The sequence below is a fragment of the Ictalurus punctatus genome, chromosome 16, assembly GCF_001660625.3.
Source record: "Ictalurus punctatus breed USDA103 chromosome 16, Coco_2.0, whole genome shotgun sequence".
NCBI classification, from domain to species: domain Eukaryota; kingdom Metazoa; phylum Chordata; class Actinopteri; order Siluriformes; family Ictaluridae; genus Ictalurus; species Ictalurus punctatus.
This window is the reverse complement of record NC_030431.2, coordinates 23,686,730-23,703,082: the sequence shown is the minus strand read 5'-3', so window position 1 is coordinate 23,703,082 and position 16,353 is coordinate 23,686,730. Positions and strand designations below refer to the sequence as shown.

The window sequence follows — 16,353 nt, the reverse complement described above, 5'->3', positions numbered from 1 at the left end:
CATACTAAACTAAACAAATAGCTAAACAAAAAAAAAATAAAACAAAAAATAAACAAATCAAACAACAAAACAAGCAAACCAAAACTAAACAAACAAAAAGAACTAAGAAAACAACAAAAACAAAGCCAACAAAACAACACCTAACAAACGAAAGTGACAACAGCGACCGCCAGCGACCGGATGTGGGCGTGTCCGGCGACGCGACAAAGCTGAGAAAAGCTTAACTTTATGCAAATTTCGAGCAACTTGGTGCAGCGACTCCCAATGGGAGTGAAGACAGTAGAGCGCACGTGATCCGCCGTGCCGCCTGCGAGTCCGCAGACGGTCCGGCGCTCGAGCTCACACTCCTCTCCTCTCACCGGATATGATGCGTGTACACACTGGCGAATTTTACATACAGACGCTGGTTTGTTCTCAAAAGCGGAATGCTGGTTGTGCCACCCACCGATACGCGTTACCACGGAAACCAGTAACAGGAACGCCTACTGGCGACTTCATAATAAAGCGACTGGCGACTTGCGGCGATAAAATCGGTGTCTGTGTGAACATACCTTCACACACACACACACACACACACACACACACACTCCATCACGTAAAGGAAGTAAACGGACGCTTACTGAGAACGTCTCCGTCTCCGATCCGCGCCGTGCTGTACCCGAGCTCCGTGTCCTTCAGGACGGAGTCTTCGAAAGCCAGAGCGGCCACACGGAAGAAGAACTGCTGCACGTTTTCTCCTGTCTCACACACACACACACACACACACACACAGAATAGTATCAGCACATCACCATCATCATCCATACAGCTGAGCGTGAACACAGAGCAAAGACAAACCCTTACTACTCAGTACTGTACCACAGGGTCATGCCGTGTATGTGTTACACATATCAAGACATCAGCTACGGCTCACGATTCATTAGGATGAGGAATATGGCGCTCTGTTATCCGTAGCGTGTCTCTCGTGACCGTGAGTACGGTGTGTACTTCACCTGTTTTGGACGAGACGGACCAGAACTCCGCGTTCATCTCCGCCGCCATCTTTACTGCGTCTCTCTCCGTCCTCTGGCATTCCTCTGGAGACTAATTAACAAAACACACGCTAATGGAAGCATCTGGAAACTGCGTGCGAGCGACTGAAGTTATCGTGATGATTCTGTCCTTCTTTTAGTTATTATGCTGCGCGGTGTGCTGGGGGATTACTGCGCAGTCGAATGCTTCATTCCGATCGGTCAGAAGGCGTTGATTCATTTTCTAGAACAGCAGCTCTGACAATGGTTCAGCTACAAATCACAGGTTTACATTAATATGAATGCGTTTGTTCGAATACGTCGTCGTTTCTATAGTAACGGCTCGGTCACCGGGATTTGTACGGTTGAAACGTAAACATTTTCGTAATCGTGGATATGGTGAAGTTTATTCCTTACAATATTATTACTAATCTATAAATAAATAAAAGCGTTACAGTGTGTGTGTGTGTGTGTGTGTGTGTGTGTGTGTCATGGCTGTTGGTTTGCCTCTGGGTGCGAGAGAATGATGGAGATGATGAAGTTCTCACCAGCAGATCTCTTTTGGTTCCGACCAAGAAAATGAAGCAGGAGTTTGGTTCGTTTTCGTTCAGAGCCTCCATCAGCCACTGCCTGAGAGAAAAACTCTACACGTTAGAGAAACAAAGACCCGCACGCATTTATATACCGTACGTCAGTGGTTCCTCTCCGCAGTGACGAGGAGCTCATGTTTAATGACCACGCTTGCTGATACTGCTCCGTGTGCTCAGCTTTGACGCCATCACACTCACGCCATCATTTACCGGCAGCAAAAAAAAAAAAGACATTTCCACCTATTTTTGGAGGTTCAGAATGGAAGTTATTTTTGGTGTCACACTGCACACTAGTAGTTAATTGCTCATATGAAAGTATATTTCGTTGATTACCTAGCCGAAGACAAATCGACGACAAGAAAATGCCGGTTCTTTTGGTTTCGCACGTGTCTATTTCTTCAAAGTAAATGCCGATGTCAGTCAAATTCCTACTTACAGAGATGCAACAAGTGCTTCGAAATTTGAAGGAGATCTCTCTAACCAATGAAACACAGGTAAAAAAAAAAAAAAAAAAAGTCAAATGGCACAAAATCTCTAAGAATGGCAGAAAGTCTCTAAACACTGTCACAAAACCTCTACAAAGCTCTACAAATGGCACAAAACCTGTAAAAACTGGCATGAAACCTCTAAAAATAGCACAAAGCCTCTAAAACTGGCAGAAAGCCTCTAAAAACTGGCAGAACACCTCTAAAAATATCACAAAACCTCTAAAAACTGGCACAACACCTCTAAAAATGGCACAACGCCTCTAAAAATGGCACAAAGCCTCTAAAAACTGGCAGAACACCTCTAAAAATATCACAAAACCTCTAAAAACTGGCACAACACCTCTAAAAATGGCACAACGCCTCTAGAAATGGCACAAAGCCTCTAAAAACTGGCATAAAGCCTCTAAAAACTGGCACAACACCTCTAAAAATGGCGCAAAGCCTCTAAAACTGGCAGAAAGCCTCTAAAACTAGCACAAAGCCTCTAAAACTAGCACAAAGCCTCTAAAAACTGGCAGAACACCTCTAAAAATATCACAAAACCTCTAAAAACTGGTCCAACACCTCTAGAAATGGCAGAAAGCCTCTAAAAATAGCACAAAACCTCTAAAAACTGGTCCAACACCTCTAGAAATGGCAGAAAGCCTCTAAAAATAGCACAAAACCTCTAAAAACTGGTCCAACACCTCTAGAAATGGCAGAAAGCCTCTAAAAACTGGCATAACACCTCTAAAAATGGCACAAAGCCTCTAAAAATGGCACAACACCTCTAAAAATGGCACAAAGCCTCTAAAAATGGCACAAAGCCTCTAAAAATGGCACAAAGCCTCTAAAAATGGCACAAAGCCTCTAAAACTGGCACAACACCTCTAAAAATGGCGCAAAGCCTCTAAAACTGGCACAAAGCCTCTAAAAATGGCAGAAAGCCTCTAAGAACTGGCATGAAACCTGTAAAAACTGGCATGAAACCTCTAAAAATAGCACAAAACCTCTAAAAACTGGCACAACACCTCTGAAAATAGCAGAAAACCTCTAAAAACTGGCACAACACCTCTAAAAATGGCACAAAGCCTCTAAAACTGGCAGAAAGCCTCTAAAAACTGGCACAACACCTCTAGAAATGGCAGAAAGCCTCTAAAAACTGGCACAACACCTCTAAAAATGGCACAAAGCCTCTAAAAACTGGCACAAAGCCTCTAAAAACTGGCATAACACCTCTAAAAATGGCACAAAGCCTCTAAAAATGGCACAAAGCCTCTAGAAAATGGCACAACACCTCTAAAAATGGCACAAAGCCTCTAGAAAATGGCACAACACCTCTAAAAATGGCGCAAAGCCTCTAAAACTGGCATAAAGCCTCTAAAAATGGCACAAAGCCTCTAAAAATGGCAGAAGGCCTCTAAAAACTGGCACAACACCTCTAAAAATGGCACAAAGCCTCTAAGAACTGGCACAAAGCCTCTAAAAACTGGCACAACACCTCTAAAAATGGCGCAAAGCCTCTAACACTGGCATAAAGCCTCTAAAACTGGCACAAAGCCTCTAAAACTGGCAGAAAGCCTCTAAAAACTGGCACAACACCTCTAAAAATGGCACAAAGCCTCTAAAAACTGGCACAAAGCCTCTAAAACTGGCACAAAGCCTCTAAAACTGGCACAAAGCCTCTAAAAACTGGCATGAAACCTCTAAAAATAGCAGAAGGCCTCTAACATTGGCACAAAGACTCTGAAAATGGCACAAAACCATTAAAACTGGTACAGAACCACTGGACATGGCACAAAGCCTTCATAGATTTGACCCAGACACAAGTAAACCAAGTAACAATATCTAACTTACTTGGTGTGCTCCAGTGTTAGAATGTCCGTCATGTCGAATACCGTGACGATCACTGTGAAGAAAAAAACCAAAACCGCACAGAAATGATGTTCATCATGTTGAGCTGTCGAGTGCGTGTTCAGTGGCGTGTTGAATGAAGGTGTATGAGTGTTGAACGAGGACCGTACCCTGAGCTCCTCGGTAATACGCTGAAGCAATGCATTTAAACTTCTCCTGGCCTGCAGTGTCCCAGCTACGAGGTGAAGAAAGCATACACACCACTGGGTTTGTTAAAATAAACAAGTCAGAGCAAATAAACACAAAACCTTTTCTCCCTTAGACTCTCTGTATCTCTTAAACCTTCAACGTTTACAAATCTGCTTCATTTTCTAACCTTTCAGACTGGAAAGATTTGCACAAACTGGTGTAAATGTAATAACTGGCCATGATGACCCTTTTAACCTCATCAAGAAGTCCAGTTATGAATATGCAAATTGAACACGCCCCTAACCCTCCATACTCCACCTCCTTCTCCTGGCAAACTGTTGCTTCATGGCCTGTATTTACCCTTAACAACAAAAACAAAGAAAACAAACAAATAAAACAGCAAAAACAAAACAAACAACCAAAAAATTCAACTAAAAAGTATAAAACAAAATAACAAACATACTGAACTAAACAAAAAAACAACAAAAAATCTAAACAAACAAAACAACAAAACAAACCAATCAAAACTAAACAACTTAACAAAAATACGAAAACAAACAAATAAAACAGAAAAAACTAAACAACAAAGAAAATAAAACTAAAAAGTATAAAAGAAAATAACAAACATACTAAACTAAACAAGAAACAAACAAAACAAAACAACCAAAACTAAACAAACAACTTAACAAAAAAACAAAAACAAACAAATAAAACAGCCAAAACAAAACAAACAACAAAAAATAAAACTAAAAAGTATCAAACAAAATAACAAACATACTAAACTAAACAAAAAACAAACAAAACTAAACAAACCGACCAAAACTAAACAAACAACTTAACAAAAAACAAAGAAAATAAACAAATAAAACAGCTAAAACAAAACAAACAACAAAAAAGTAAAACAAGCAAAAAAAATTATTAATAAAAGCAAAACAGAGAAAAGTAAACAGACAACTTAACAAAGAAAACAAGAAAATAAACAAATAAAACAGCAAAAAACAAAACAAATAACAAAACAATAATAAAACAAACAACACTAAACATACAACTTAACAAAAACAATAAACAAATACAACAGCAAAAACAAAAACAAAACAAATGCCAAAAAAGAATAAAACTAAATAAACATACTAAACTAAACAAATAACTAACAAAAAAAACTTAAACAAATAAAACATCAAAATAAACAAGCCCTAACTAAACAAACAAAAAGAACTAATAATAATAATAATCACAGATCTTCACTGTGGTCTCAGCCGTTTGGGTAGACTCCACTCTATTGATATTTCATTATCATTTTAAAAAACGATTCGGCGTGTCCAAACTTCAGCCCAAGACTTGTTTTTAGAGAGATTTAATCCAGTTCTACGAGGATCAATCACAGAGTAACTCTTCTTTAATAGACTTCACGCGTGAAAAGTTGTGATGAAGAAGCAGCACTCACATCTGAAGGGAGAACGGAAGCCCCGACAGCTCAAATCTCTCGATTTCGAAGTCGACCCCGATGGTGGCCTTGTAGTCGCGATCAAAAGCATCTTTACAGAACCTAGAGCACAAGACCGTCTCGATTAAACGCTCTCGAGTGACAAATAAGCCTCACGGGTCACGGGCAATTCCATTCCCACATCATTACGCTTGTCAGGCTTCAGGTTCACGTACCTGTTGATTAAGCAGGTCTTCCCTACGTTCAGGTCTCCAACAACGACGGCTTTCGACATCTTCAATCTGTCCAGACTGAAAGAGTTCGAGTATTTGTGCGTGGAAATGCTGTTATAGGTTTAAGACAAGACCGAGACCGGGTCTCGAGCGCTACTCGAACACTACTGATACACTACGTGCAATAACAGTGAGGTAGTTGGACTAGAAGTCACGCAGGAAGTGATGCGCACGTCTGCTGCTGCATAATGAAAGGTGGCGGCTCTCACCTCTGCTGCCAGGTGGCTCGGTCTTTAAAAGCTAGCTTGGCTTTAACGTTCCAGTCTTCCTTCATCTGCAAACACGCTTGTGGATTATAACACTGCAACACACACACGCAAAGAAATTCAAACTCAAACTTTAGCGTCATTATAAACGTGCTGGCTTTTTTTTTTTATGTTGAGCACTCACCTTACGTATGAGCTGTTACTATAGAAACAATAACGCATTAATTGCTTGTTAGGGAAAAATCATTCATTAACACCTGACTCCTGACCAATCAGATTTGAGAATTCAGCAGCACTCTGGAATAATCCATTTTCACGATGATTAAACACTACCCGATCTCCGGGGTGACGAAATGTGGGATGATTATACACTAACGCGTGAAGGGATCGAGTGCCGGTGAATCAGACTCTGATTCTTTACCTTGGGAAAGGTGGATATGATCCTGTTCTTGCTGACAGGAAAAGCGAACTGCATTCTGCCGCCGCACAGCAGAGCTCACAGCGACCCGACGCTCGCCTGCAGAGCAAACGCGGGACACATTCATTGCGGTATTTACGCGGTACGCCAACCAAAGATAAAGCGTCATCCTTCCCGTCACAAAAACTCAGTGTTGCATAAAGGCCTGTCGTGGTTTAAGATAACGATATTACAAGACTGGAAATGTTCATTCAGCACAACAGTGTGTTTCTTTGCCTTCTCAGCGGTTTGCTAGGAGACTAAAAGCACCTCTGGCACCTCTGGAAAGCGTAAACTAATTGGCTCTTACATGCTTTATGATGAAGTGTAAAATGTAAGCTGGGTGACGACAAAACCACGAAGCTCTCCTTTCCTTATACATCACACAGCCTGCTGGAGGACCACTTTTACTATTATTTTTTATTAAAGCCTAATTGTTTGGGAAATGAACAGATTAAATTCAAAATCTTATTAACCTAAAAACAGCTAATGGATATTTCAATATTTATTTAGTATCTAAAAAGTTTCAGGTCTTTCAGCACACTGCATCTGGGATGTGTTCTGTGGGTGGACAATGTGTGCTTCTAATTAATTAATAACTAAGTAACTAACTAAGTAGATATCTAACTAAGTAACCAAGTAAACTAGTAACTAATTAGCTAAGTAACTAAACAACTAACTAATCAACAAACTAAATAAATAACTACCTAAACAACTAACTAACCAACTAACTGATTAATTAACCAACTACATAAATAAAAAAAATAACCAACTAACAAACTATCTAACTAACCAACTATCTATTTAACTAATCACGTAACTAACTGAACAACTAACTAGATAACTAACTAAACAACTAACTGTGTAACTAACTAGCTATACAACTATGTAATTAACCAACTATCCAACTAACTAAACAATCAACTAACTAGATAAACAACTAACTTCTAACTGACTAAACAATTAACTAATTAAACTACTTAACTAACTAAAAAACTATCTGACTAACTAACTCAATAAATAATATATACTAATTAATAATGATAGATAGATAGATAGATAGATAGATAGATAGATAGATAGATAGATAGATAGATAGGATTATTTTATGTACATATTTGTGCCTAATATTAGACCAGTTGCATTACTGTCCCTAGCTGTAAAAGTTTGTGAACCCCTGCCATAGAACCTGTGGATTGAGGACATCTTTTAAGACCAATAAATATCATATTTAAATGTTTCCTCGTGAGGTTTCATTTGAATTTTTGAACAAGTTTATTAAGAAAATCCAACATTAAGGTGAATCATCAGCGTCTGCGTCCTTCACCTGCCGAACATATTACACATTCCCACGCAATAAATCCTCTTCCCTTTAACACTTCAGACATTTTACAGCCAGACAACGCTTTCTACTCACCGAGCCTGATGTTTGTTGTGTGTTTATTTGGTTAATTTTCAATCAGAAACGCAGTCTCGGTCCAGGCGAGTCCTCTCGCTTATCCGCTCTGTGCATCAGTCAACCCAAATCTCCACGGTAACAGCTCCGCCCGAGAAACCACGTGACTCACCTTCCCTGATAACCGAGCTGTAGAAGTCACGTGACTGAACGCGAAATCCCACGATACCTTGAGAGAACTTCGAAGCATAAATGCTGAAGCGTTCGAAATGTTCTGTACTGCGGTGTAGATGCAGTGGGTTAAACTAGGATTATATTATTTATATAAAGAAGCGAGTCGTTTTAATTAATGACCAAGCTCTTAACATTTAGCAGTTTCCAAATATCGCGAGAGTTCGCAATGAACTGTAAGGATCTCTGGTGGTTGCTATGACGATGCAGGATGAATGGCTTTACCTGTCGCTACGTGACACTTCGTTACTCGATTTGCATTTCTTCTCCAAAATAAGACGTTTAAATATAGTCCTATAATAGTCTTTAAAACGCCCACAAATACACCAAACATCCATAAATGCACAAACTATCCAAAAACACCTCAAATATATATAAACGCCCACAAACATCTCAGATATACACAAACACCCACAAAACACCAAACTTCCACAGACACCCCAAATATACACAAACACCCACAAAGATCTCAGATATACACAAACACCCACAAACATCTCAGATATACACAAACACCCTCAAACATCTCAGATATACACAAACACTAACAAACATCTCAAATATACACAAACACCCAAAAAACACCAAACTTCCACAGACACCCCAAATATACACAAACACCCACAAAGATCTCAAATATACACAAACACCCACAAACATCTCAGATATACACAAACTCTAACAAACATCTCAGATATACACAAACACCCACAAACATCTCAGATATACACAAACTCTAACAAACATCTCAGATATACACAAACACCCACAAACATCTCAGATATACACAAACTCTAACAAACATCTCAGATATACACAAACACCCACAAAACACCAAACTTCCACAGACACCCCAAATATACACAAACACCCACAAACATCTCAGATATACACAAACACTAACAAACATCTCAGATATACACAAACACCCTCAAACATCTCAGATATACACAAACACCCACAAACATCTCAGATATACACAAACTCTAACAAACATCTCAGATATACACAAACACCCTCAAACATCTCAGATATACACAAACACCCACAAACATCTCAGATATACACAAACACCCACAAACATCTCAGATATACACAAACTCTAACAAACATCTCAGATATACACAAACACCCACAAACATCTCAGATATACACAAACACCCTCAAACATCTCAGATATACACAAACTCTAACAAACATCTCAGATATACACAAACACCCACAAACATCTCAGATATACACAAACTCTAACAAACATCTCAGATATACACAAACACCCACAAACATCTCAGATATACACAAACACTAACAAACATCTCAGATATACACAAACACCCACAAACTCAGTGGAGTTTGCATGTTCTCCCCGTGCTGCGGCGGTTTCCTCCGGGTACTCCGGTTTCCTCCCCCAGTCCAAAGACATGCATGGTAGGCTGATTGGCGTGTCTAAAGTGTCCGTAGTGTATGAATGGGTGTGTGAGTGTGTATGTGATTGTGCCTTGCGATGGATTGACACCCTGTCCAGGGTGTACCCCGCCTTGTGCCCCATGCTCCCTGGGATAGGCTCCACGTTCCCCATGACCCTGAAGAAGGAGTAAGTGGTAGAAGATGGATGGATGGATGAATGGATGGATGGATAATATAATATATATATTTTATTAGATAAGTCACAGTAGTAGATTTAAATGTGTAAATAGCAGTAAAGCTCCTGTTTTGGTTTATGATCATTTCTTCATACTACATACTGTACACCTCAGATTTACTGACAGGAATGAGGTCCAAAAAAAACCTTTGAAACAAATTGACTGCATGAGTACACTTACATTTATATATTTCTATATCATTATTTACATCATTTACAATATCTAAAAATCCAAAATCTTATGAAAATCACTTAATGAAGCCGATGTTAAGGCACGGAAGTGTGTGAAGCTGTACTGTAAAAAAAAAAATAATAAAATACGTGTGTTCACTAATTCAGTACTTTTCTGTCAATAATAGAGGACTACCAGTAGATGGCGCTGTAGAAATAGGCCTACAGTTAGGGTTTATGAGGTTGATGAACTTAATGAACTCAGTTATGCCATTATTTGACAAAGACCCTGTAAATATGTTCACTAGGTGGCAGCAGAAGGCTCTTTTTGATGTCGTCTACATTCCAGACTGCACACTTGCATACTAATATCAAATATAACATTATCTATGATAAATATGGAATAACATGATATCATAGGCAACTATTTTGATATGGCTTTAAATTGGCATAGGAAGTGGTTCCAGAAATGCCAATAACAGGTTATTGTGATCCTGTCTGTTTAAACACACACACACACACACACACACACACACACACACACACACACACACACAATTATGTTTTTTATTATGCTGTGAAACAGGATTCCCATGGAGCTGCTGCTGCCTAATTTCTAAAACCATCTGTCAGTTTGAAGTGCACATAAGGTGTCAGAGAGCACACTCATTTTTATATGGCGTTGAAACCTTGGAAGACTGTGAGAGAGAGAGAGAGAGAGAGAGAGAGAGAGAGAGAGAGAGAGAGAGAGAGAGAGAGAGAGAGAGAGACCGTGCCAGGGTTTGGACTGCACCTATGCCAACCATCGCTCTTCTAATGAGCACTCAAGCAAATGTGCATATCACAACCACAGGGAATGGGTGCGATTGCATTTTCTTTCAGATCAATAAAGACAGATGTTTATTCTCTTGCATTGGCCCCTAATTGCTGGAGTCTGTGGCCTGCTGAATGATTATAATCCTACTCTGAATAGATATGTCACATAGGCAGATTCATTCAGTCACTGATTGATTGTTAAACCCTAGACCAGGCCTGAGCCAGGCGCTCATAGTGTACACTCTTAAAGAAAGTGTTGAGCCTGAGTCGGCTGCACCAACAGGAACTGCACTCGTTCGTAAAACACGTTCTAGACCATTTCTGTGTTTAATCAGACTGAGCATCGCTAGCTGCGAATCTTTTCTATCAACCATGGTGTTATTAGCATTCGCAGTTACTTTTTACGTGCTTGTGCGATTTGAATGCCCCGTTTGAGATGACACCTCCTTCCAGCTGTGCCTGTTAGATTCAGTTAAAAAGCTGTGTTACTACTGATTTTAGTACTGTTGACTTTAGTATTATTGACTTTTGTACCATCACCTTTAGTACTGTTGCCTTTTATATTATTGACTTTACATTTATTCATTTACATTTTTATAGTAATGACTTTAGTATTGTTAAACTTCAGTATTGTTGGCCTTAGTATTGTTGGCTTTAAAACTGTTTTTACTGTAGTATTGTTGACTTTAGTATTCTTGATTGTGTCAGTCCCAGTGAAGGAGGCGTGGCCTCTGTGCCTGTTAGCTGTCAGTCCCAGCGAAGGAGGCATGGCCTCTGTGCCTGTCAGCTGTCATTCCCAGTGAAGGAGGCGTGGCCTCTGTGCCTGTCAGCTGTCAGTCCCAGTGAAGGAGGCGTGGCCTCCTTGCCTGAGCTGTCAGTCCCAGTGAAGGAGGCGTGGCCTCTGTGCCTGTCAGCTGTCAGTCCCAGTGAAGGAGGCATGGCCTCTGTGCCTGTCAGCTGTCATTCCCAGTGAAGGAGGCGTGGCCTCTGTGCCTGTCAGCTGTCAGTCCCAGTGAAGGAGGCATGGCCTCTGTGCCTGTCAGCTGTCATTCCCAGTGAAGGAGGCGTGGCCTCTGTGCCTGTCAGCTGTCAGTCCCAGTGAAGGAGGTGTGGCCTCTTTGCCTGAGCTGTCAGTCCCAGTGAAGGAGGCGTGGCCTCTGTGCCTGTCAGCTGTCAGTCCCAGTGAAGGAGGCGTGGCCTCTGTGCCTGTCAGCTGTCAGTCCCAGTGAAGGAGGCGTGGCCTCTGTGCCTGTCAGCTGTCAGTCCCAGTGAAGGAGGCGTGGCCCCTGTGCCTGTCAGCTGTCAGTCCCAGTGAAGGAGGCGTGGCCCCTGTGCCTGTCAGCTGTCAGTCCCAGTGAAGGAGGCGTGGCCCCTGTGCCTGTCAGCTGTCAGTCCCAGTGAAGGAGGCGTGGCCCCTGTGCCTGTCAGATGTCAGTCCCAGTGAAGGAGGCGTGGCCTCTGTGCCTGTCAGCTGTCAGTCCCAGTGAAGGAGGCGTGGCCTCTGTGCCTGTCAGCTGTCATTCCCAGTGAAGGAGGCGTGGCCCCTGTGCCTGTCAGCTGTCAGTCCCAGTGAAGGAGGCGTGGCCCCTGTGCCTGTCAGCTGTCAGTCCCAGTGAAGGAGGCGTGGCCCCTGTGCCTGTCAGCTGTCAGTCCCAGTGAAGGAGGCATGGCCTCTGTGCCTGTCAACTGTCAGTCCCAGTGAAGGAGGCGTGGCCCCTGTGCCTGTCAGCTGTCAGTCCCAGTGAAGGAGGCGTGGCCCCTGTGCCTGTCAGCTGTCAGTCCCAGTGAAGGAGGCGTGGCCCCTGTGCCTGTCAGCTGTCAGTCCCAGTGAAGGAGGCGTGGCCCCTGTGCCTGTCAGCTGTCAGTCCCAGTGAAGGAGGCGTGGCCCCTGTGCCTGTCAGCTGTCAGTCCCAGTGAAGGAGGCGTGGCCTCTGTGCCTGTCAGATGTCAGTCCCAGTGAAGGAGGCGTGGCCTCTGTGCCTGTCAGCTGTCAGTCCCAGTGAAGGAGGCGTGGCTTCTGTGCCTGTCAGCTGTCATTCCCAGTGAAGGAGGCGTGGCCCCTGTGCCTGTCAGCTGTCAGTCCCAGTGAAGGAGGCGTGGCCTCTGTGCCTGTCAGCTGTCAGTCCCAGTGAAGGAGGCGTGGCCCCTGTGCCTGTCAGCTGTCAGTCCCAGTGAAGGAGGCGTGGCCTGTCAGCTGTCATTCCCAGTGAAGGATGCGTGGCCTCTGTGCCTATCAGCTGTCAGTCCCAATGAAGGAGGCGTGGCCTCTGTGCCTGTCAGCTGTCAGTCCCAGTGAAGGATGCGTGGCCTCTGTGCCTATCAGCTGTCAGTCCCAATGAAGGAGGCGTGGCCTCTGTGTCTGTCAGACTTGGTGAAAAAAGTGTGGTCTGCTCCTCAAAAACTCTTTTTTTTACATTACCAGTTCACATTACGCAACTGCGAAGTCAACCAGCATCAACCTGACTGTAAATCATAATAGTCTGTCAGCTATTGCAAACATATCTCTTACGTATTGGATTACACTTCACAGAGTTAGATTTTAGGTGTAGGGATAGCATTAATTAACTGAATTAATAATTATGTCAGCGGAAGGTCATCACGTGGAAACTAAGACAAGTGTGTGAGTGTGTGTGTGCACGCGAGACAGAGAGAGAGAGAGAGAGAGAGACGGAGTGTGTAATTTCCCCTCCGCCTGTTTTTGTTGTCTCTCGTTCATCACTGCTCGTGACAGTCACAAGGCCTCACACCAGCCAGAGTGGCTCGACACTGCCTGATATTCTAATTCATTTATTTTTATTGTCACTGTAAGCAGCCATCCTCTTTCCCCTCGATGAGATTTGGGCTGTATATCAGAGCACAGCAGGTCACCTTTATGGTTGGAGAAATAACAGAGGGTGGGCGGAACCGCATTTACCAATTTCCCACTGCACTGTAAAACTGGCGAAGCCTCCGATATGGAAAAACATCCTTGCATATGGGGGGGAAAAGTCGATTCACTGTGACTCACACTACCGTCTCTAGTGAGTATAATTATATTGGGTCAGATCTTAATGGCCAGATCAAACCGGGTAATCGTACACATTTGATATAGCAGGAAAGTCTTGTTCATAGATCAACAATCTTGTTCAGAAAGCATTACATAATCTCAAAACCCATGAATCCTGATCAAAACGGAGAAAATTTATTTCTGTGACTATCGGTTATTACGCTATTGATGGAAATGATTCCTGAATCAACAAGTCATTTGGAACATCCAGTCATGTGATTCTACAGACTTTACATATGACATGCAAGAATGGTATTACTAATGAAGCACAATTTGTGTCCATGGATTGTTTTTAGGGTCTGTCTTCAAATCAAACACTTTACCCTTGAAAAAATGGTTTCATAGCGATGGCACCAATCTGCTAGCGGAGCTCAGTATCAGGCTCACACCAGCAAGAAACTGTGAATCAGATATCTGAGAAAAACAAACAAATCTGATCTGATCCTGTAACGAATGGAAAAGATTGGAAATGATGATGAAGATTTTGTTCATATTTTATTTATTTTTGGGGGGGAATTTGATATATTAACATATAAAGAGACATGATTGCATTTTGTTGTTGTATTTATACGTTATACTTTATTATATATATTATATTTACCATGTGAGTGATTTTTGTGTGTCATGTCTATGGCTATGTAATTTTCCTTTACTTTTATTTATTGATTTTATTTTGCAAATCATTCATAAATTTGGTCGTTTTTAAATATATATATATATATTGGCTGTGTATTGTTATCGGCTGATACTCAAGGTTTTACTATCAGTGTGGGAAAATAAAACGTGGTGTTTGTAATTCTCCGGTTAATGATTCGACCTTTCTAAAGATGTTCACAATTTGATTGAGGCTTAATCTGATCCTGGAAAACTAGCCTCAAGCAAACTGTTTGGCGAAGAACTTTGCCCCAATTCGCAGGTTTACATAAATCTGCCATTTGTGATGTCATCTTGCACTCCAGCTACAAGGCTACGAAACTACAACGTAGCTCACAATAAGACTTGTTGGAAATTTAGGAGGCGGAGCCAATTGGGTGGTCCAAAGTGCAAAGTAGTGCAATACAATCATGTAGTTTTCCAGTATGATTCTGCCTTTCACCTTTAGAAGACGGGACCCAGGGGAAGGAATGTCCAAGATGGCTGCCTTGTACCTCATTTGTTCCACAATTTTAGCCATGCCAAAATTAAAAGCAATGCCTGTATTTTGTCAGTGACCTTCAAGGGAGTTGACCTTCATCGGGACAAGTAAGCTCTACAACAAAGGTTTGTTCTGTGAAGGCTATTAAGGGTTTGCCAAGAGGAACAAACTAAAGGAGTAGATGGAACACACTGATTGCCAATGCCAGGCGCAAACAAAGTGCAAAAAAGGCGGGTGTTCTACACTATTTTAGTGAGTTTTGATGATCTCACTCAAGCTCCCCACTGTGAACACAGTACTCTCACTAAACCTACACAAAGCACACGGTTTGAGGCTAATGATCCATAATATCTGCTCATCGATCGTTTCTTTAAGGTCTGTGTATTTCTAAGACATTAATTTGTCACTGATACTGAAAGGCCAGTGTTGTTTGAACGTAGTGAGAGGTGGACAGACATTTCTCTCATCAAGCAAGCCGTTTCACAAGACATTCCCTTCTTTTTCCTTCCCAAGTGCAAACAATGAGGCTTTCTGTAAACAGCGACGGGGGTCGGCCAAGGTTTGGATGCTAATTGGCATGGAATGTGTGACCGTCCCGAATGTCTCCTTGTCCTAATGAAAACCCCTTTCTGTTGAATGCGTACACACATGGGCACAAAAACACATTTTTTGAACTCGCGTACAAACTCCCTGTAGACATAAATCAATTTCAGAATAATCTAATTGCACACTTAATTAGTGCGGTGATTGTTTGCTGTTGCTGCCGGGTCCATTGGATTTCGAGGGTGTTCTGAGTGGACTGCGTGAAAAGAGAGCGAATGTGTGTGTGTGTGTGTGTGTTATCGGAATAGAGCAAAGGGGTGGAGGCTTCCCAGTATAATAAGACAGACTTACGCAAAAACACCAGGGCTAGCAGACTAACCGTGCACTGCCATTTAAACACTGAGGCTGGTTATACAGTGGTGTTTGGAAATTTTCTAGATTTCTGCATAAATATGACCTCCTGCAAAACATCGTCAGATTTGCAAGCCAAAAATGTAGACAACGAGAACCCAATTAAACAATTGGTGTGCCTGGCAGGGCTGCAAGGAGAACGTCACTGCTCTCCAAAAAGAACACTTCTGCCTGTCTGCATTTGCTAAAGATCGCGTGAACAAGCCAGAAGGCTATTGGAAAAAAGTTTTGTGGGTGGATGAGACCAAATACATCACTTTTCGGTTTAAATGAGAAGGGTTATTGTATGTTTGGAGAAAGGAAAACACTGCAAACCAGCATAATAACCTTATCTTATCTGTGAAACATGGTGGTGGTGGTGTCATGGTTTGGGACTGTTTTCCTGCATCTGGTCCAGGACGGCTTCCCATCATTGATGGAACAATGAATTCTGAATGATACCAGTGAACTCTAAAGGAAAATTTCAGGACATC

At 41.9% G+C, this 16,353-nt stretch overlaps 1 protein-coding gene across 3 annotated transcripts in view; it reads right to left on the bottom strand.

Moving 5' to 3' along the window:
• Positions 1–8,052, bottom strand: part of rab36 (RAB36, member RAS oncogene family) — a 9,173-nt gene extending 1,121 nt beyond the window's left edge. Inside the window, exons 1-10 of one of the 3 annotated variants that reach the window (XM_017488240.3) lie at positions 7,907–8,052; positions 6,454–6,549; positions 6,036–6,127; positions 5,770–5,835; positions 5,555–5,656; positions 4,092–4,156; positions 3,925–3,976; positions 1,559–1,640; positions 993–1,083; positions 621–737 (exon numbers count right to left, since the gene is read on the bottom strand). In XM_017488240.3, coding sequence (XP_017343729.1) covers positions 621–737; positions 993–1,083; positions 1,559–1,640; positions 3,925–3,976; positions 4,092–4,156; positions 5,555–5,656; positions 5,770–5,835; positions 6,036–6,127; positions 6,454–6,507 — 721 coding nt within the window. In that variant the 5' untranslated portion in view covers positions 6,508–6,549; positions 7,907–8,052. 3 annotated transcript variants of the gene reach the window in all.
• Between the last annotated feature and the right edge of the window lie 8,301 nt (positions 8,053–16,353).